General features: G+C 39.2%; 2 protein-coding genes across 2 annotated transcripts; both read right to left on the reverse strand.

Moving 5' to 3' along the window:
• Positions 1–587: 587 nt before the first annotated feature.
• sdcbp2 (syndecan binding protein (syntenin) 2) lies at positions 588–13,474 on the reverse strand. The gene is made up of 9 exons (XM_088292262.1): positions 13,307–13,474; positions 9,460–9,511; positions 7,960–8,065; positions 5,952–6,052; positions 4,343–4,507; positions 3,625–3,800; positions 2,996–3,167; positions 2,690–2,781; positions 588–2,372 (listed from the first exon to the last, which is right to left on the reverse strand). The coding sequence occupies exons 2-9, from the start codon at positions 9,508–9,510 to the stop codon at positions 2,318–2,320; spliced, it is 918 nt and encodes a 305-aa protein (XP_088148388.1). The 5' UTR covers position 9,511; positions 13,307–13,474; the 3' UTR covers positions 588–2,317.
• A 1,875-nt stretch (positions 13,475–15,349) lies between these two features.
• Positions 15,350–19,374, reverse strand: fkbp1ab (FKBP prolyl isomerase 1Ab). Its single transcript, XM_088291944.1, has 4 exons — positions 19,214–19,374; positions 19,041–19,088; positions 17,038–17,150; positions 15,350–15,670 (listed from the first exon to the last, which is right to left on the reverse strand). The coding sequence occupies exons 1-4, from the start codon at positions 19,248–19,250 to the stop codon at positions 15,542–15,544; spliced, it is 327 nt and encodes a 108-aa protein (XP_088148070.1). The 5' UTR covers positions 19,251–19,374; the 3' UTR covers positions 15,350–15,541.
• Between the last annotated feature and the right edge of the window lie 1,632 nt (positions 19,375–21,006).

Raw genomic sequence — 21,006 nt, forward strand, 5'->3', positions numbered from 1 at the left:
TACCTCTTTATCTTAAAAAATATACACAACTATATTCTGGAATTTACCTGAGACACCTTTTTTTCTTGAACATATGCTCCTTTTTCTCTAAAATCACAAATTGATTCTCGAAAATATACAACCGTATCTTCATACCTTTCCTATTTTCATGACGACTTTACGCCAAAACGGTTAGCCTAACCTTCATTCTTATATTTTAACTTAAATCTTGTGTATTTATATTTCCATCTTAGCCCTCATACGCCTTGGTCTTCTGTCGCACCAACACATAAGGGAGGATTTGCGCCATCAAGAGTCAACAATGCATAAAAAGATGAGTCACAATGTGCTGGCAAAAAAGTCACAAATTCATCAAAGGGAAGAAAAGTGGACTTCAAACAAGAGAATATAAAGCAAAGATGATCAAAACTAAGACCGAGTGGTTCTGTTCAGGTATCTTCAGACTGTTGGGTATCGAAGTTACTTTTGTTTATTTTAAAATCAAAGATAATCTCAGCAGGTGAGGGCTGTTACTATTGTGGGGTTTTTTTTTTGTTTGTTATTTTGCAGAATGTTTGTGTACAAGGAAAACAGCTACTGAGAGAATGTGAACAGAAAGACTGTTTATTTGTTTCACAATAGTATTATCTTGGTTACATTCATATATAAACTTTTTTTTTTTTTACAGGATGTGAAGGATTTTTATATTGCATACCCAGAAAATCAGAAAGATTACATGCACCCAAAAAGGAGCAACTAGACAGAAGTAAAAAAAGAGAGAAAAAAGGAGAAAAGAAAAAAAAGAATGCTGCCCGGTTTCACTGTGCTCTTCAGTCGGCAAAAGGACAGTAGGGGAGGGAGGCAAGAGGGTGGTCGTAATGAATTCAAAAGGTTGATTTTCAGCATCTAATTTGAGCAGCTTCTTCTGGGGAACATTTACAGGGTGGTTTAGTTTACAAGAGGCACCACACGCACAATAATTTGAACAACAACAAAACAGCTTTTGAAATGGAAACAGGAAAGATAACCTCCATCTAAAAAAGGACGAAGAAACAACAAAAGTTGGTGGAAAGTGCACTTAGTGGGTCCACACAGCACATACCCGGCCCCGGACAAATACTACTCCAGTTCCCCTTGAAATGATCATAAGGAGCAAATCTAACTATCATGATGGCCACTCCCATGATGTGCAATGATCCAGGATTTGGACATGGAACGTGCACAATTTGCTGCCACGACTGATGCTAATATGGTGGTAGTTGCGGCACACAGAGAAGCTCTCATATCAATGGCTGTGATTCCACGGACAACACCGACTCCTGAGCAGAGTCTAACTGGGGCATGAGCCCACAGCACAAATGAAACTAAAATTGAAACACACCGTGTCTAACACTAGGTTTGACACAATTGGGAACATCGCAAAATTCCAACAGAAGTTCCTTTTTTGCTAATTCAGCGATTACTTCGTAGGCGTCTGTATTATTATAGTGGATATAAATGTCAACTAGTGTAAATGCATAATGCTATCTCGTTTTGAAGTAAATTGGTAAAAAGTCAATTGAAAAAAGGTTTATTGTTTACATATCTATGAGCTTTCAGCAAAATTTATAATAATGTCATATTTTTGGTGTACTTTCCATCAGGATTCCAAGTGGGTTGTTTCAAACTTTCAGGCTGTCTCGGAATGCAGCATGAACCTGATTATTGCTTGCTCGCAATTTGATCTTTTGTTGGGTTAAGAGATTACATCGCATTCCCAATAATACTAATTTCAGTTTGTATTAACTTATTGTCCATGCAAGCACAGTCAGTGTCAACAGTACCCCCCCCCTCCCCAGATAAAATGTCATACCCTTAAAAATAACATATCACTAAAACTTGCTAAAACGCCTACACATTGGACAACGTTAAGTGAGCACAGATCCCAGGTGCGAACGGTCGGTGGGGCTCAGGTGGCTGACTGTTACAGCATCTTGGATGACAAGGTGAAAGAAATCAACGATCGTCTCCATCGCGAGGAGGAAGCTCTGGACTCGCAAGTTTGCATGGCTTAAAAAAAAATCTCGGACCGACAAAATAACGCGTGTCATTTTTTACTTACAAGGAGAATGTAAAAAAAAAAAAGGGTTTAAAAAAAAGAACTACATGTTTCAGCAAAGGAAGATAACTGTAAACAAGAAACTTGAAATATAATGACCAAAAACATTACTGAATGAGATAACCAAGGCATTGTTGATAGTTTATGTCGATAAATGAAGGCGTCGATGATACAGGAGGCCGAAAGTGATAGACGAAGGAGGGGAGAAAAGAGAAGAGAGCGATATCCCGCTCCTGATCTTTACACCTCTGGAATGGAGTGATCCATGGCCGACTTCAGCAGGCTGGAGGACATCCTGGAGGACAAAAAGTCAAGTTATGACATAAGATTGAACACTGGATCAGTATCAGTGCTAGTCTAACAGGATCTCAGGGCAGCATTAGGCATTTGACTGATCAATTCAAGTTTATCGCTCAGTTTCACAGAAAATCAATGGAATAGAAGAGATAAATTCACAGCTAAAAGTGTATGCCTTGAGCACAAAATATGCACGACAATATAAAATGCAAACACTCAAAGAGGTAGATAAGGGATTTGAACAAAGGAGAGCATTTTGGCCCCTTGGGAGTAGTCATGCAGCTGCATTGTGAATAGCTTCAAGTGGCATTTTACCTCTTAATCATGTGTTCGTAGATGAACTTGGGCATGATGGTGATAGTCATGGCGGTTGGGGAGGTGTTCAGAATATCCTTAATCTGGGAATCCTGGAAATATCACACATTTGGTGGGTTTCTTAATGACTTTTAGCACTTATTCTGTTCTGGGCCACTGGTGAGCTGGAGGATATCCCAGCTGACATTGGGTGAAAGGGATAAAAACGCTTAAATAGTTGACAATCCATCAGACAACCACTCACACTCCTGGACAAGTTACAGTCTTCAGATAACAACACACATATTTTAGAGCCTGGCGACGCACCTTGAGTCCAATAACGTTCTGTCCGTTGATTTCACAGATGTAATGGTCGGTCAGCAGGCCATTGCGGGCTGCAGAGCCGTCCTTGACCAATGACGTGATTTTACCAGACTTGTAGATGAAGCCCACATGGCCTGAGCTGTCTTTGTGCATGGTGACAGTGCGCTGAAATGGCCTAGCAAGAGAAACAGACACATAGGGTTTTTAAACCAACCAGCAGAGGGAGCCACAGTACAAATAAAAATAATAAAACTATGACGTTTACATAAAGTGCTCATACAACCCTGTGAGGATAATAGAATAGGTCAATATTCAATTTCTAATTCTGTTTATATAACTGTGCAATTACTTTCTGAGAATGGTAATGGCATGTCTAATGCTGAGTCCACAGAGTCTGCTATATAAACTGCAATGTGGAAATTGTAATTTAAAATATGGTGGAGTTCTAAACACATTAATTCTTGAGTACTGACATTAATGCTGATTAGAAAAGATGAGTTAGAAATTAGCAGATAAGAATAACAAGAAATAAAAGCTACACCAGTCATCAAAATGTTTAAATCGGGCCGAAATGGGTAAAAAAAAGAGACAAAAGCAGTGCTGCGGTCCTGCTTTGTAAGAGATGCTCTCACCTGTCCCGGACAATAAGCTCAATGCGGGTCTCTGCTGCAGCCTTCAGGGCCTTGTGGGCCTTATCAACACTCCACCCGGCACAGTTCTGGCCATTAATCTGAAGAACCTGGTCCCCAAAGCGCAGTCCAGCCAAGGCGGCAGGGGAGTTGGCCTGCACCAGCTGGATAAACACTCCCTAAGATACACAGACAGCAGTGCAAATAAAAATCAGCACAAGGAAACTACAAAATGGATACTGGGATGGCTGAGACCATGGGGAGAAAAGAGCAGACAGCTGGTCTGAAGTTATTTGTAATGCAAATAAATGTGACTGAAATTGTGGCCTTAGAAACATAGCCATTACTACATTGTAACCGGTGACAACAATTAGTTTGACATGCCTGCTCCAAAATTGTACTTAGGTGTGAATGGGCTACCATATGTGCCCTGCAAATGGCTGGCGACAGCCCAAAAATGAGGTGCAATAGGCCCCAGTTTGCCCGCAAGACGAAAGTGGGATCAAAAATAGATGGAAGGATATATTACTTAATCTTATTTAAAAAATAAAAAAACCTTCACGCAATTAAAGGACCTATCTCTTTCTCTAACGATGAATAGTCAATGTTTGCAGTTAAGGAATTATACAACCCTAGCCACGAGAGAAATAACAAAAATGTGTGTAACCCAATCCAACATAATTTAGAATGGCCATCAAAAGGTTGAATAATGCTGACTCACGTTGTCGATTGCCCTGAGGCGGAGTCCGACCTTGCTGTCCTGGTCCTTGCAGAGAATAATTTCTCGCAGCCCTTGGCGAACCTCAGCCCGCCTGATGCCGACGTCCGTCCCCGTCACTGGACACACCATCCCCCCGACACCCGAGTAGGAGGGCACTGCCACTTGCTGCACGGGGGAGTGAAAAAGAGGAGATGCAAATAAAGTGGGTGATGGGAGAGGAAGGATTTGGAGATTGTTGGGGGAAAAAAACTCATCCGAATTACATGCACAACACACAGTAAAAAATAAAGAGCAGAAAAAAGTTGCAATTGAGGTTTATAAATAAAAGTCATTTTCCTCAGATCAGGGAGAATATATGACTTTTTTAGTATTGTTATAAATATTCACGCACATATAGAGGTAATGCCTCTATATGTGCGTGAATATTTATAACTTTAAGTAATCACACTTCCAGAACTCAACGCAAATTTTTTTTACTAGCATGTTGATGCGATTTTACATTGACTGCAAGCATTATCTTTGGACCATGTGTGTAATTCTGGTGTGCGTATGTGTATTTTTAGGATGGTGAGAAGCCAAAATCAAAATCAATTTTCCGGCCCTAATTCAGCAGGTCAGCAAAAAGGACGTAGAATCAATCATGGGTGAGATGGCAAGAACATTACTGTTCAGGTAATGATATGACCGATGTCAGAGAGCACAGATTGTGCGAGGGTGATGTGAAAGCAACAAACATTCAACACAAAAAGGAGTGAAAATACATCCTCCCACACTGCTCCAAGCCTGTGGCACGTCTCCGTGCAACACAATAACCATCTTTTGCTGTGATAAACAAGCAGCTCTTAACTCTTTTTATTTCTTAGCTCGGCTGGTAAGATGTTTGGAGCCTGTAGACTAGAGGCTATGTTTCGTGGGGACTTTCCGCCATACAAACAAACGGGGAGGATGGAATGTTACATATGGCGCACTGTGCATACTATGATTGGTCGGTCGAGTACGCGTCAGCGGCTCTGAGCCGCCGTAGAGCTGAACTGATCTTTCGTCATTATGAGATCGTCAACACATTAAAATTCTTAATGATCTAATATCGTCTTACTGGCCACCACTAACCTAATGGTAGAGTTAAAGAGGAAAATTTTACATTGTGAAAACTGAAAAAAAAAAAAAACATCAGGAAACACCAGACGCATGCACATACCTTTACCTCCAGAATGAAAAGGTTGTGTCAGCAAACTGTAGACCGGTTTAAAATGTAACATATCCAAATTACGCCGCTCGGCCGGACACCGTAAATGTGGAAAATATTCTTTGATTGAGTGATGCTATAAACGCTACTTTGTTTTGTTTTTTAAACCGTCATGTACTAGGCCCGATACTTAACACTTAATACTCATGATCTTGTCGGCCACTTTTAGAGACAACTATGTCGCAGATTCAACACTGTGGTTTTCAAAAGTACATAAAACATTCCACCTGCCTCTTGCAATATTTATTTCAGACTCCACGAACAATGTGGACTTGAAAACGACCCGCCATGATTCACCTTAAGTCAGAATGACCTTAATTTTGAGTTGAGTTTTGAGATGGACAAAACATGTCTCACACTTACATTGTTGGCCGCGGGCAACAAGGCCAAGTTTCTCTGCACCTCATCGCTGTTGAGGCTCAGGCCCATGTACTCTCCCAGCTCTTCCAGATTTGGGTACAAGTCTGCAAGGGTCAAAGCAAAGATGGAGTTTTGGTCAAACGTTTGAAAAAGAACACAAACAGAAATACAACTGTGTCTCACGAAAAACCCAAAGGTCATTTTGATTCTTACATTTTGTCAGGTTATAAATGTGAAAGAAAATGCTTTGATTTTCAAAATTAGGTCACATTTGCACCTCATTTCCTCATTCCTATAGTTTGTCCTTCAACTACACATTAATCAAAAAGCATTTCAAAATGAGTCAAAATTTCCAATTAATTTACAAGAAAAGTGCCACGACATTACTTTGACTACACTGTTTGAAAACTTTGTCCCACTATGCAACCAGTCTCAACTGTGTCAAACTGAGCCACATCGCCATGGACCGTCATAGTCAGGGTGTTCTTCAAGTTAATCTTTCATGGCATGTTATTTCATTCGATCAGTGGGTGGTTCAAGTTCATTGTGCTGACAGAGCATTTCGTAGGAGGTACAAGTTCGATCCAGGTCAATTGTGTTTTTGCAACTTTAAGCACATTAACCAGGAAAGATAACGCTCAAATGTAAAAATTCTACTTCGGTCAACTTGACAATGACTCAGCCTTGAACTCCCACACTGGCCTAAAATAAAGATCTCCATATATGCTTGCGATCAGCTTGTTCTCTCATCGTCATAGTCACGTGTGCACATGAAACTGTTGGTGTGGTTCTCAAATGAGCACATTTCTTTCCTGACTTGCAGTAAGGAACCATACGACCAGCTGATTTAACACTTCAGCCCTTACACTATTATTATTACAATACAGACCACATTCACATTTTGACCGACCAAGATGTCAAGAGTGCTTCTCGTATTACACACACTTGAAGTAATACTGTCGCTAAATCAATGCCTTCTTAGGCTTTCATTTTAAAGTTGGCCCACGCAGCAATCATTGCGGCTGCCTTGACTTCCTGCTTTTCGACAGGAGTCTGGCCTGACCGCAGTCATGCTGGCGGCTGAGCTGCAATATGCTTGATACACAAATACGCAGTGACACAGTGGAATATGGTGTGCCCATGAATATTTATTTCAGCAAGCATGCACACCGCTTAGAGTATGTGCACCACGTGTCATAATCCATGTTGTTGTGTTCTTGTATCAAAGCGTGCAGCGGGCTTACTACTTTTCTGTCATTCTCTTAAATTCCTTTAAACATATCCAAGTTCCAACACATTAGCCAAGCCATGCTGGTTGATGTCTAACCATGGCTGAAGTCAGTCTGAATGTGCCACTTTCGCTTCCTCTGAGTTCCTCTTCCACATGGGGAAAACTAGCCCGTGCTGAACCGCATCCAACTCCCTCCTACACCCCAAACAAGCCTCTTCATCCATCCCTCCCTTCTTCTCAAACCTCAACCTCATTTCCCTCGCTCTCTCTCTATTCAATCATGCACCATCCCAACACAGCACAACCGTCAATGCCCGTCTCCATAGTGACACACAGCTAACAGAGGTTCAAATCAAAAGACCCCAATGCCTCCCGGGCTCAAGAGTATAAGAGGAGCAAGTGGAAAAGCAGGTCACAGAATTTACTTCATTATAGTAAGTGTAAATAAATAAATAAAAAATAAATAAATAAATAAATATTAAGAGATGTGAGTAATGTGTTGAACTTTGTATGAACTTTAAATTAAGATTTCATTATTTGTACAATTAAAAAAAAAAAACTAATACAAAATAAAAAACCTGGTTAGTAAAATGAGGAAATAACATAAGACTGTATCTCATACAGGGCTGATGGTGTGGACCAGTTCACATTTCAACCTGAGTTTTTGTGCGAGCACAATTGTGATTGTTTCTTAACTACATCAGTTAAGGTAGTTTCAATTTGGTTGCATTGTATCCTCAAGTTGAAGCGAAAGAAAGATATATTGTGCAAAAATCTTACAGGATGAAGGCATCCCAGCCGTGGCAGGTTGTTGCTGGTCACCTCCCTCGGTGATGGCTGGCATGGCAGCGTTGGTGGTGGTGGTCTGGGCGAATTGGGCCTGGGCCTGAGTGGTAATCAGAGCGAGTAGTCAGACCTTTGATTTGAATTACTGTCATAATAAACACAGTGTTTGACGAAACTGTCACTGCAACACACAACACTCCACAATGACAACATGAGAAAAATATCTTGAATTTATTTAAACATGAAGAAGAAAAAAAATTACATGAAGAATAACCGCCTTTTCTCCAAATAAGACTCGGGTACATCATGTTCCCTGCTTGTATCAGTCATTCAGTGAAATGAAACCTTTGCAAATATTTGCACAAAACAGTAGAGTGAACCAGGACTGGGCATGATATACGCTTGCTGAATGTCAGAAAATTGCAAAACCACCGGGCCATTAATTGATTATTTGATTATAATATTTTTTAAGATCATGAGAAGCCAATTCAAACATCACAATTAGATTCTAATTAATTGCTCAGGCGCACATACAAACTCTCGCAATTTGCAAAGGTTACGGGCCAAGATGTGTTGCGAACAGCAAAAATCTGCCAATCGACTTGCCTCTATTAATAGTTTCAACCCTAAATATAACCCAAGCCATGATCCCAAAATGACTTTTCAATAGAAATGTAAAACTCAACTTACAATTTCCCCTTGAAAATAAATGGCTTCCATTCCACCAAAGCATGAATTTTGCCACAAAAATAAACTCTAAGAATTTCTTGAATAGTTGGGACATATGTGCATTTTTATCATATAGTTTTAGTTATGTTCTACAAAACAAAAACTATTTGAGTATGTAAATGGTTCACTGTAATTATCAAAGGTCATCAAAACTTGGTTTATTAAAACAAAGTCTGGATCCGAACTTCGAAAACCAAGTGAACTGCTGATGATGCAATTTGCCGAAGTGTGTTTGATTTACACATTATGAACAGGCAACACACTTTCAACACAAATAAAACTGCTTTTCACCGGGCGTTTAGCTAGTGCTGATTCTCTCCTGTCAACATTGTTTCGCTTAAGAGTTCAAGGAGGTTGCATTTGGTTACAAAGTCTAAATCATCACGACTCTCATCAGCCAGTGAGACTAATAAATACCTGACAATTTTGGGTCAAGAAACATCAGCGCAATTTGCAGTGATGTGGGGAGCGAGAGCGCAGATGTGTCAGAAAGGAGGGACACTGTGAGGACCTCTAAAAAAAAAAAAAAAAAAACTTGTGCATTATTAAAAAGGCGTGAGTGCACATTAATTGGCTTCAACCTCGTGTCTGCACCAGAAGATTCACATTAGCGTTGCACTGCAAGCGATGAGCATGACATTGACCCATTTGCTGGAAGCATACTTCAGTCACATCTTAGAATGATGATCAATGTAAGCCTTTGTGCCAACTTCTTCTCGGGTCACAGACACACACAGCAAGGAAAGATGAAGCTGCACAGAATACCTTCATCACCTTGTCCACCTTCAGGTCCTCGAGGGATGGATACAGAGACATCCTGCATGGGAAAACACATGACTCACATGTTAGGATACAACAGGGCGCAAGCAAACAAGACAAATGTAAACATTTTTCTAAAATCCGATCTCTAAAATCAATCGCGAAATCAGGTGAGCATATTTGGCATTTATTCAATGTTGATTTGATTTTTTGGGTCATTTTATTCAAAGGTTGACTGGATTCACTTCATTATTCTAAACATTTATTTAAACTGTATACCAATGACACGACCATTGTATAATCACCTGCATTGGAAAATAAAAATCATTCAACTGCATTGCGTTATAGTTATACTACCAAAGTCAAAGGGCAACATTACATAAACGAACAGATAGGTGATCTGTAGCTATAAATATGACGTTAGTCCAATATACAGGGGTCATGTATCTTGACTAAATTATTCCAGACAACACAATTAGCATTAGCAAAGTGTCAGTGTACGAACAGCGATGTGCTGCACGTACACGTCAGCTGTTGTGTTGTCTAAAATGGCCCCAACACTAGAACTACATTTGAATATTGTGCGTCACCTCTTCATATTTGTGTTGCTTAGAAAGGGCAAAATAACACTATTTTTGTTCGGTCAAAATGTCAGCGTATGGAGAAGAATATAGAAAAATAGTGATGGGACACTCACGCAATATTAAAAAAAAAAAAAAAGAATCAGCCATGTGTAGAAAAGAGGAAATGAAAGCAAAGAGTCAACTGACTGACATTACATGCCGTAAAACAGGGCAGGCAGAGACACGTAACAACAAGCAAGAGAAAAAAAAAACATCTTCAGTGTCAGAGAAGGAATGGTGGAATAGACGCCATTCTGACCACATTTTTTTTTTAATTTGCTATCTTTTCCTCAAAGTGTTTGACAATCACGGCCACAAACTCTGGCATGAATAATTGCATATTAAACATGGATGTTAACTTGTGTAACAATGCAGCAGGTTTTACGAAATACAATCTGAAAAATAAATACATTAAAAGCCTGATCATTGTTTTTTTTTGTTCTTGTTTTTTTAAATGAAGCTGGACGTCTGTAATCTGAGATACTTCTTTAAAGTCATTAAAAAAAAAAAAACGGTAAAATGATGCCAGTTAAGGCCTACATCCATGACAGCAACTTTCATGCAGAATAAATCATCTCAACCCAACAATGACAAGTGGGTAATATTTTAAAGTTTTGGTGAAGTTTTGACACCTGGACAAGATCATCACAATTTCCAAAATTAATTTGCACTCTAACAACAATAGAAATATAGAAGAGCCTCTTGGAATATAGTTTGGATTAGATCTTTACTGAGACTTTTGACCCCACCCTTCTTTTCTTACAAAAGGCAACAAAAAAAAGGAAGCGTCACTAATTCCTCACCATCAAAACGTCACAATCACAAGATGTGACAAAATCTATTCTCCAAGGCAGAAGCAAACAAAGCATGAGTGGGATAATTTTTATTTTAATCTACATTTCAGTCAATCATGCCACTTTGGCTATGTTGTTTAAACGTTGCCCAATCTATGCAATGTGCACATAAGATGAGCCCATATCAACCAAACGTCCACTCATACGTATGCCTGCTTATGACCTCCTTAACGACTTTTGACACCCAATAAATCACAAAAGCACCGAGTCCTTATACTAAGTACATCATTTCAACCACAATTACAACAGTGCCTGTGAGATCAGGCACTCACTGAAACCACTCACTTTTGTCATCTTACACAGTACACCATTGTATTGGCAGACAGAGGCCCATTTGAAGACAGCTCACTGTTTGCTTTCCATAAGTTGTGTTATGTTTTCCCACTTTAAAGCCACGTCCATTATGGACGAGTGCACCATACGGGAAGCAGCACGGAGGAAATGCATTTTGGCTGCTTGCCTTTTTATGATGACATCATGCATAGAAATGCAGTCCTTGTGTTACCAAACAAGACTTTGAAAGCTTTAGGATGATCACCAACCTTTGAGTACTCAAATAGAAATGAAACACTATACGACGCAAATAGTTGTCTTGATTATTATTGTTATTACAAGTATCAACAGAAGTCCTCCATTTTTTTGTATGTCATTTCATGATAGTATTATTTACATCTCTGTCTCTCAGAAGATGGCCGCCCTACTCGGAGGCCATGTAGTATTTATCAAAACGTGGTGATTATCCATCCATTTGCAGAGAATACCAGGCTACATTTGAGGGGCGGCTTTATTTGTGCAAAAAAAAAGGTTATGGTAGCACTAGTCACGTCAAGTCCAGTGAGTGGTCATCAGAGAATTGCAACTTCTGTGCTACAATGGGAATGGAATGTGTAACCGCCTCACATTAAGCATCGATTTGCATTTAGAGGCACAACTCCAACTTCCTTTGCATGAGATTAGACGTTTGTGTGTCTTGGTCACGGATCATGTCCACAGCACTGCACTGTGTTGCGTCTGTGTATGTACTTTGTTGAATTTTCTGGCAAGGTACACACACACACGTCCTAGCACCATAATGTTGCGCTGAGGCCCTTTTGAGGAGGGATATTTAATTAAGCGGATGTCACATCCAGCGATTAATTAATGACACTGAATCTATGACAACGAAGACCACCAAAGTATAAACGTGAACACATTTTATGACATCCGAGGTAGAGGTTGCAAAAACTTTCTGCAGTCAAGAGGGGAAATTTTGAGCATTGGTTTTCAGGTAATGATTAACAAAAAAAAAAAAAACGGACAAAAACTCCTTAGAATGTACTAGGAGGTCTTTTAAAAATGTGAACACATTCATCCAACTATGCTCAGGGATCAGAATGCACAACGAAGGTTGCTGTTTCTTCAATGGCATTTAGCCAACTGGCAAAGTTTTTGTTTTTTCCGTGTGTTGAGAGTTTTTTTGTTCCTTTAACCATTGAAGGCAGTTTGTCCAAGAGTTAAATACAGGAGTGGGGAACCTGCAGTGCATGAGCCATACACAGAAGAAACAGCAATAAAGGGGAACATGGCTCTCAACCAGCTTCATCTAGCAAACAATCCTATTGTTAACTTTTTGGGCTCTGGAGAAACAAAACAGATTGGGTTGGGCGTTGAAACAACATTAAAACAGGCATTACACTATAAGAAAAAGAGTAAAAGAGGATTAACGTGAGTAAACCCAAACATAGAGTGGGTCGTTACAAAACGAAGGCCTTCTTTTAGAGCTTTGCTGGGAAAAAGGGTGGAGGGGGGTAGAAATGGGAAGGGGAGTTCTGACTGTAATTGTCCAAAAACAACCCAAGCCTGTTAAAACGGTCCCCTCGCAGGGTTAGTTATCCTATTTCACACTTTTAAAGACATAACTTTATGTCAAGGACTCGGTAAACAAGAGGAACTATCGTTGTTGTGATACATAATGTAAAATCCAAATAAGAAGTATTTATTTTAATATGAAATACTGCATACATAAATGGCTACACTCTTTTTACACCAACCAAATGACAGTAGACGCGTTTCAGGTTTATTGCGGTTTAACTAACGTCAAGCGGAAGGAACACAGTCCTCGTCATATGATAACAAGTTACGACATCTTATTACAGCAAATTACTGAACAATTACCGAGTGCCGATTTTTGCACATTCGATAGACGACACATGCCGCGATTATGTTGTAGTCTAGTAGGGGGTAAAAGAGTGTACGTTTAGCTACAAAAATCGCATGTCTTTCTTTGTCCCAAAAAGTGACGCACAAACACGCCAGCTAGCATTTACCGTTAGCCAAAAGAAGACTGGGTGGATGCAAGGTAGCGCTTCTCATCACCAAACGTAAAAACAGACTCACCTGCAATGTACCGACTAGGCTGGAAATCGACAAGTTGTTAAAAAAAATATAGAGTTTCTGACAGAGGCGTCGACCAGACTGTAATTACAGTACGTCGTATTTCCAGGTCTCGCGTCTCGTCGTTGATGACTTGAAGGGGGATTCTGGTAAGTGACGTAACTTCAGAAGCCCCGCCCACACACTGTGTGTCACATGACTTTTCTACATTTCGTTACCCTTTAATGGTATTTTATTTATTTAAAAAAAGGTCATGTTTGAACAATTCCGGGAATTAAAAAAAACTAACAAACAAAATAGAAATTAATCAAACTAGAAGATTCCAGTTGCCTCCGTATAATATGAAAGAGACGAAAGCAGCACGTGGTCAACAAGGCGACTCAAGTGCATCAGCGACTGTCATACTTAACCACATACGAGGATAGCCCAAAGGTCTCACACGCCGTATAAATCCCACGCATTAAAAAAATGACTAAAACACACACACACGCAAACACACGCGCACACAACAAAAACACTCCAAAATACTACAAAAAATCACACGCAGCAAAAAATACACATTAAAAACGCACACATTCACCGCCCCTCCCAAAAACACGCACACGCAAAAATACACACTAAAAAAAACTCACTCACAGGAAAATTCACGCTCACTAAATAACCACTTACGCTCACCTCACTCATCCACAGCAATAATCTCTCTCATTAAAAAATCTCACACACTAAAAACTCTCATTCAACAAATAACCTCCCACAAACAAAGAATACTCACACACCCAAAACATCTCTCACACTCACACAACTAATAAGTCAATAAAAATGTCCGGTCACCAACAAAACCTCTCACACGCACACATACAAAATAACCTTACACTCTATCACACGCCACAAAAAACACACACCCCGAGGTCTCTCACACTCCCCCAAAAATTCTCACTGTCACCAAAAAACTCTCAACCATACTGACCCCAAAAGAATAATCAGTCACTGAGGAAAACACTTACAAATGAAATCTCTCATAAATAAAAAAAAACTCACTCTCACCATAAACCTCATGAGCAAAAAAAAACAGACGCAAACGAATCAAAAAACCTTTCAAACATGCGAATGCTTACTTGTTTTAAGTCTGACAAAAAAGTAAAAACAGAAAAAGCTGATGCGTAGTTGTTTTTATTTATTTGTTGAACTTCAATTCATTTATCATATCAGCACAAAACCACAATGTACAGAGAAGAATTGCCGCTTCACCGGTTCCAGCAACTACAATTAATACCTTCTTCATTACACTCCTTTTAAAAATATTTATTGTTGGATACATAACCACCAGGATCTCAACATTTTCTTATACACAGAGAAAATAATCACGGGTAGCATACATGCAGAATTTTAGGCATTCGAAAAAACAAGGTAGGAGGAAGGTCAAATGTTAAGCATTTGCCCCCTAAAAATGTAAAGAATACCTACAAATTGTATTCTACCTTGTTTTGTGCTTTAAAAGGGTTGTAAAGATGTGTCAAGATTAAAAAAAAAGAGGCAAAGAAAATGAAAAGTTTTAAGTGCAAATTCCGCAGGGGTAGTCGTTGTCGGGCAAAATACAGGCACTAAACAGAAAAAACTGCATCTACTACAGTATGATTGGCTCTACTTTGCAGCCCAAATTCACATTAAATTTATTTAGTAGCCTACTGGTAAGAAATAAAGAAAACTCAAATGCTTCATGACATTAAAGATGGCACTGGGCTGAATTTGTGAACGTCTTTTTGTGTGTTTGTTCTTTTTTTTCGGCATCATTGTAGTAGTCACTACTTCCTTGTAAGCGATTAGCATAACGTGCATAATCAGCACCCGACACACGCACCCGTCCCCCAAAGCTCCAGATGGGCGATATTAAAAGTAAACAGTATACATTTTTTCCACAATTTAAAATAGTTCTGACAGTACAGTGGCATAATGGTAATTGCTTCATGTTTATGGCCTACAAGTGCATTTTATACAAATTTCTACTGTAATTATGACTTTACGACAGCAATAGCATAGATTAGTGAACGACTACGATACATGCTAACTGAAGTACAAATTCGGGTTATGTTGCTGCCGTTGAAATGGTCCTAAACACAAGATGTATATTCGTATCGGAAACCTTTCACTCACTAAAGAATGTCCAAAATGATTTAAGCAGGTACTTACATGAAATCAACCCAAAAAATTTTTAAAAAACATGACAGGTGTGTATTCATCTCATTCTAGACCAAGCAGCTCCACATCAAAGATAAGGGTGGCATTGGGAGGGATGAGGCCCGGGTGGCCTTTGGTTCCATAAGCAAAGTCAGGCGAGCATGTCAGCTTGGCTCGCTGGCCCACACTCATCTGGAAGAAGAAGCAGACATTATTAAAAAAAAAAAGAAAATTCCGCAAATATTATTCTTATTATCCAGTTCTATACTCATTTTGCATTTGACATCTGGAACATGTTCCCAAAAAAGCTGTGACAAGGCTAACAAAATTTGAGGACTGCACTGGTGAGCAGGTTATTTTGGAAACAGGTGGTCATAATTGAGTATAAAAGCAGTATCCCAGAAGGCTCATTTGCTCACAACAAGGATTGCTTTGAGGTTCAACACTTTTTCAACAAGTGCATGAGCAAATAGTCCAACAGCTTTAAGAACAACATTTCAAGCAAAAGCAATATATCAATAACATCCAAAAGGTGGGCCCAAGCACATCTGAAATGGTTTAACGGATTGGATTAAGTGTAAAAGTGTGCTGTGGTCTGATGAGTCCACATTTCCTTAGTTTTTGGACATTTTGGACATTGTGACTTCAAGGCCAAAGAGAAAAAAGTACCATCTGGACTGTTATCAGCGCAAAAGTTCAAACGCCATCATCTGTGATGGGATGGAGATTTGTTAGTGCCCAGGACATGTTTCCGTGGCATATTTGTGAAAGCACCATTAATGCTGAAAGGTGCTACATATGCTGCCATCCAAGTATTGACTTTTTCAGGAATGTATCTTCTTATTCAACAAGACGATGCCAAGCCACATTTGTCAGGTGTTACTATAACGTGGCTTCATAGGTAATGAGTGGGAGTATTAAACTTGCCTGCCAGCAGTCCAGACATGTTTCCTTAAAGAAAATGAGTGGAGAGAGGAAGACCCAGACTGTTAAGCAACAAGAGCACCACCTACTGGAGCTACAATGGGTAATAATTCCACCTACAATGCTTCAACAACTAAGTGTCCTCAATTCCCAAATGCTTATTGAGTGTTTTAAAAGGAAAGATGATGTAATACAATAGTAAACATGGCCCTGTTCCAGCTTTTTGGAATGGGTTGCATAAAATTCTAAATTTGTGAATATTTGCAAATAAAATAAAATAAAATAAAATAAAATAAAATAAAATAAAATAAAATAAAATAAAATAAAATAAAATAAAATAAAATAAAATAAAATAAAATAAAATAAAACCAAAAATAAATAAATAAAATAAAATAAAAACAACAATAAAGCTGATCAGTTTGAACATTAAACAGCATGTCTTTGTAGAGTATTTCCTATTAGCAGTCCTAATGGTGTCTGCCTACGCATTACGGCTCTTTGGTTGCATGATGCCTCTTTACCTTCCAGCACTCAAAAGCACTTGGAAAAGTGCGGAATCACATACAAGTGTCATGCAAACATGTATTGTTGAATTCCTTTTGGTCGGGTCAGTTTGTGATTCACTCGTAGCTCACCTGCACCACTCCCTCGTCCCACCCTCGGATGACCTCCTGCATGCCTATTCTGAACCTCAAGGGCTTGGACCTGTCACGGGATGAGTCAAATTTGCGTCCGTCCGGAAAGAGGCCTGCAAATACAGTGAGTTATAAAACACACAGCATCACAGTGCAAAGCAGGAAAATGTGAGCGAACCTGAGTACGCAGAAAACCCACACAGGCACATTGAGAATATAGACTATTAATGGCTGTGTTATTAACATTATTAGCACAATCCACGTGGTGTGTTTGTATGTAAATGGGAATGATAACAGGTGTAGATTCAGGCCAATCGGGAGATAGCAGGCCCTGAAGACATCCATCATGGAACCTAATGGGAGTCATCTACACAAGCGAATGAGTTTGCTACCTCCACACGAGTCTGTTGAATGTCATTGTGGGTGTTTACATTCACATCAAGTGGCTCGTGAGTTAGAATATTATGTTTCATGCTGAATTTCAAGGTTGCTTTGGTTCTCCTGAAAAAAGCTGAGGAACCACACAGGATATGATGTTGTCGTTGTTACGTAAAAAAGAAAAAAAAAGAAGCAATTTTAGAGGCTTGTTACATCATCAAAGAGGCGCTTGTATTATTGTGGGAGGAGGTGAGAACACTAACCCAGTTCTGATAAGCTGTAGCTGTGGCAAACTAAATCTACAAAATGAGAACAATTAAACACAATGACACACACAAACCCACTTTTTTATGCTCACATTTGCCAGGAATTGAAACAAATGATGAATAAAGGAATTTTAATAGTGGAAGTGTGCTTTTTAGTCTGAGAGATAAGGCAAAAAAAAAATTTATTCCAATAGAAGGCCTCGCCTCAACATGGGAAGAGGAAGAACAAGTGAGAAATGAAGAACAAGACTACTCACGGGGTGTTATATAAAGTAAGCGGCCCCAGCATCACGATTTGGCCACATTTGATTTTTAAAACGGACAGGTCATTTGTAGATCTGTTTAAAAGAAATTTAAATGTGTATGTAAAATGTGTAAAATAATTTATTTGAATAACATAATCATTCTTTTTTTATTTTATTAGCAATAATCAATTCAGTTAATTACAACAAATTACCCATTATTTAATGTATTTTTTTTATTAATTGTCTATAAAATTTATGTAAAAATATTTGCTAGTTTTATTGTTTAACTCATTCACTACCAGCCGAGTTAAAAAAAAAAATGGATCTTTGACATCTTAAGCCGTCAATGGCAGTAAATGAGTTAAAATAAAATGAACAATAACTCAAAGACTAAATGGGGAAAAATAACTAACCAATTTTAGGAGAAAAGATTGTAAACTAATGGAACCAAGAACGTAAGATTAGTGATCATGTAAACACTTGTTGGACCATAAACAACAAAGCACGCCAAATGTGGCCCGCTAGTCAGATATTGGCCATCTGTGGGATCGTGCTATGAGAAAATCAGGTTCCATTGAGAATTCAATGCACGCATAATACATTAAGTCGTCAAAAGTTTAACATAGAGAGGACGATGTTGTCGAAATGACCAGTGTTTAACATGAACCTTCAGAAACAATTGATAACGCTGTACTGTAATATGCATGCCAGGCCAGTAGTTGGCGATGTTTATTTTTCTTCCTAAAGAATCTGTCCTTTCTGGTGTGATCCAAAACTACCTTTTGAGAACACACTGTAGACGTATGTATTATTAAAAAATTATGTATGTTGTGCATGTACAAACGTACACGTTTGCATTGTAGTTTATTAGTAAATAAAGACTGAAGGATGCGGACTGAAAAACGCGAGCAATTCCGGCCCCTCTAAAATGTTTGGAATTTTCTTAACTTCAACAAAGTTACTTTGTACCAATACGAGACTTTTGGCTATAAAGTAGGGCATCAGTTCCATTGTGTGGCATCTCAGAGAGCACATAAAAATCAAATTGGAAATGTTTTCGCAAATAACGGAGTAATAGTTCCACATTCAATTTTTTTTAAATAATAATGCTTACCGACATAATGCACCACGCAGGTCTGCCCCTTTTTAGGGAAAGTTCTTCCTATGGAGGATGCAAAGAAATAATCAGGAAATTCATCTTACACGAATGCTGCATTTGCATCCTTGTGTTAAATCATAAAATAATTATAAAAAGAGAGAAATGAATAATATTTGAATTTATCTTACCGTCGCCGGGAATGATGGTTTCTATTTCCACTCCCATGTTCTGGACGCGCAGTTGGTCTTCACCAGGCAAGACCAGCCCACCAGTGCGTGTGCGTCCCTTTGGTGGATGAAGTCAGACTGCAGTCTGAAAGCATGCTTTACAAGTACGCGTGGACAGCAGCTTGTCGACTTGATGATGCACAACTTTTCCGGTCTCATTCTCCAAAGTAAAATGTTGTTTGGGACCAAGAGTGCAAATCTGCAAAAGGGAAAGGAGAACCCATTGTTTTACTCTCTCTCTCTCATGTACACCTTCGAGCCTTATTTGCATTAATTAAAAGGCGTTGTACTTTGTACTTGTTTTGTTTTTCTTTGTAAGTGTAGCGCATTTACAATGTGTTCATTGTAAAGCATCTTTTTGAGTGTCCAACAAAGCGGTATATAAATGTAACACATTAAAGATAAGATAAAGATAAAGATGTCCTTTATTAGTCCCACAATGGGGAAATTTGAGGTGTTCCAGCAGCAAAGATATAGATCACATTATCATTATTTAATTGTGGTGCATTTGATTCTGATGCAGATGTATTTGTTGAGAGGCACATTTCTTATGAGCAAAACAAAAGGCATTCAAAATAACAAAAGTACGATATATAATATGAAATTGAACCTAATCTAAAATAAAATGATGCGGCTCCAACAGCATTTATGCAATTTAGTACTCTAGAATTTGTTTTCTCTTTTAATTTTCTCGCGGCTCTCTTTCAGTGACAGCATCTTGGCCTCCTCATTCACAGAATCTCAAGTCAGACAGTCCTTCTGAGAGCATCTATTAATCGTCGAGCTCAACAAGGCTGTCGTTACTGTCTGTCTCTGTCTCCAATTCGGCTGCTTATTCAGCCCATGGGTTGGGTCTGTCGTCACGAGAGCTCTAGTTTGACAACATACTGCTAAACTCTAACCCTAGTTCGAACCCCTACTTCTAAAATCTTATGCTAGTTTGAAACACTACTGCTAAACCATAATCTATGTTGAACCAGACTTAGAAGCCTCAACCCTAGTTCGAGGCAGAATTCAAAACTATAACCCTAGTTTTAACCCGACTTACAAACCCTAACCCTAGTTTGAAACCCACTTCTAAATACTAACCCTAGCTAGAAACCTAACCCTAACACCTAAACCTAACGCTAAACTGTAACCCTAACCCCAACCCCTAACCGTAACCCTACCCCGACCCTTACCCCTACCCCTAACCTCAGCCCTAACCCCGATCATAAACCTATCCTAACCACAACCCTAAAACCTAATTGGTAACCCTCAACCTAATTTTAATCTTGTTTTAAAACACTAACCCCATTTTGAAACCCTTCTTTCCCTCCCATTTGAATTAAAACAGTAAATTGTTTAAAATGTCATTGGGAAAGAGTGGGCATTTTTTTCTGGCTACTGCTGCAATTGGCTGGCAAGCAATCCAGGATGTACCCAGCCATTCAAATGATCAGCTCATCAGAAAGCTCTGAAAAAGCCTGATAAGTACGCCCGGGCGCAGCACCAGTTGAGGGTGCTATTTCTGTATTATACACTTAGACTGGGCGCGCCGCACTACAAGGCGCGGAGTTGGCATGTTAGCTCGCGCATGTTAGCTCGCGCATGCTAATGGCTGTTAGTAGCAGCACTTCAGCTCAGCCCATTCAGAGATGACATGGCAACACCTCTTAATTTACTACGTCAGGGGAGGGATATCACTGGTCACCACACTCCTTAGAGTCATGGTTTCAAATCAAAACCATAAATATCTCTGAACAGCATACAAG

This window comes from Idiotropiscis lumnitzeri, chromosome 3 (assembly GCF_059441095.1).
Source record: "Idiotropiscis lumnitzeri isolate Australia: NSW breed Sydney's pygmy pipehorse chromosome 3, RoL_Ilum_1.0, whole genome shotgun sequence".
In the NCBI taxonomy this organism is placed as follows: Eukaryota; Metazoa; Chordata; class Actinopteri; order Syngnathiformes; family Syngnathidae; genus Idiotropiscis; species Idiotropiscis lumnitzeri.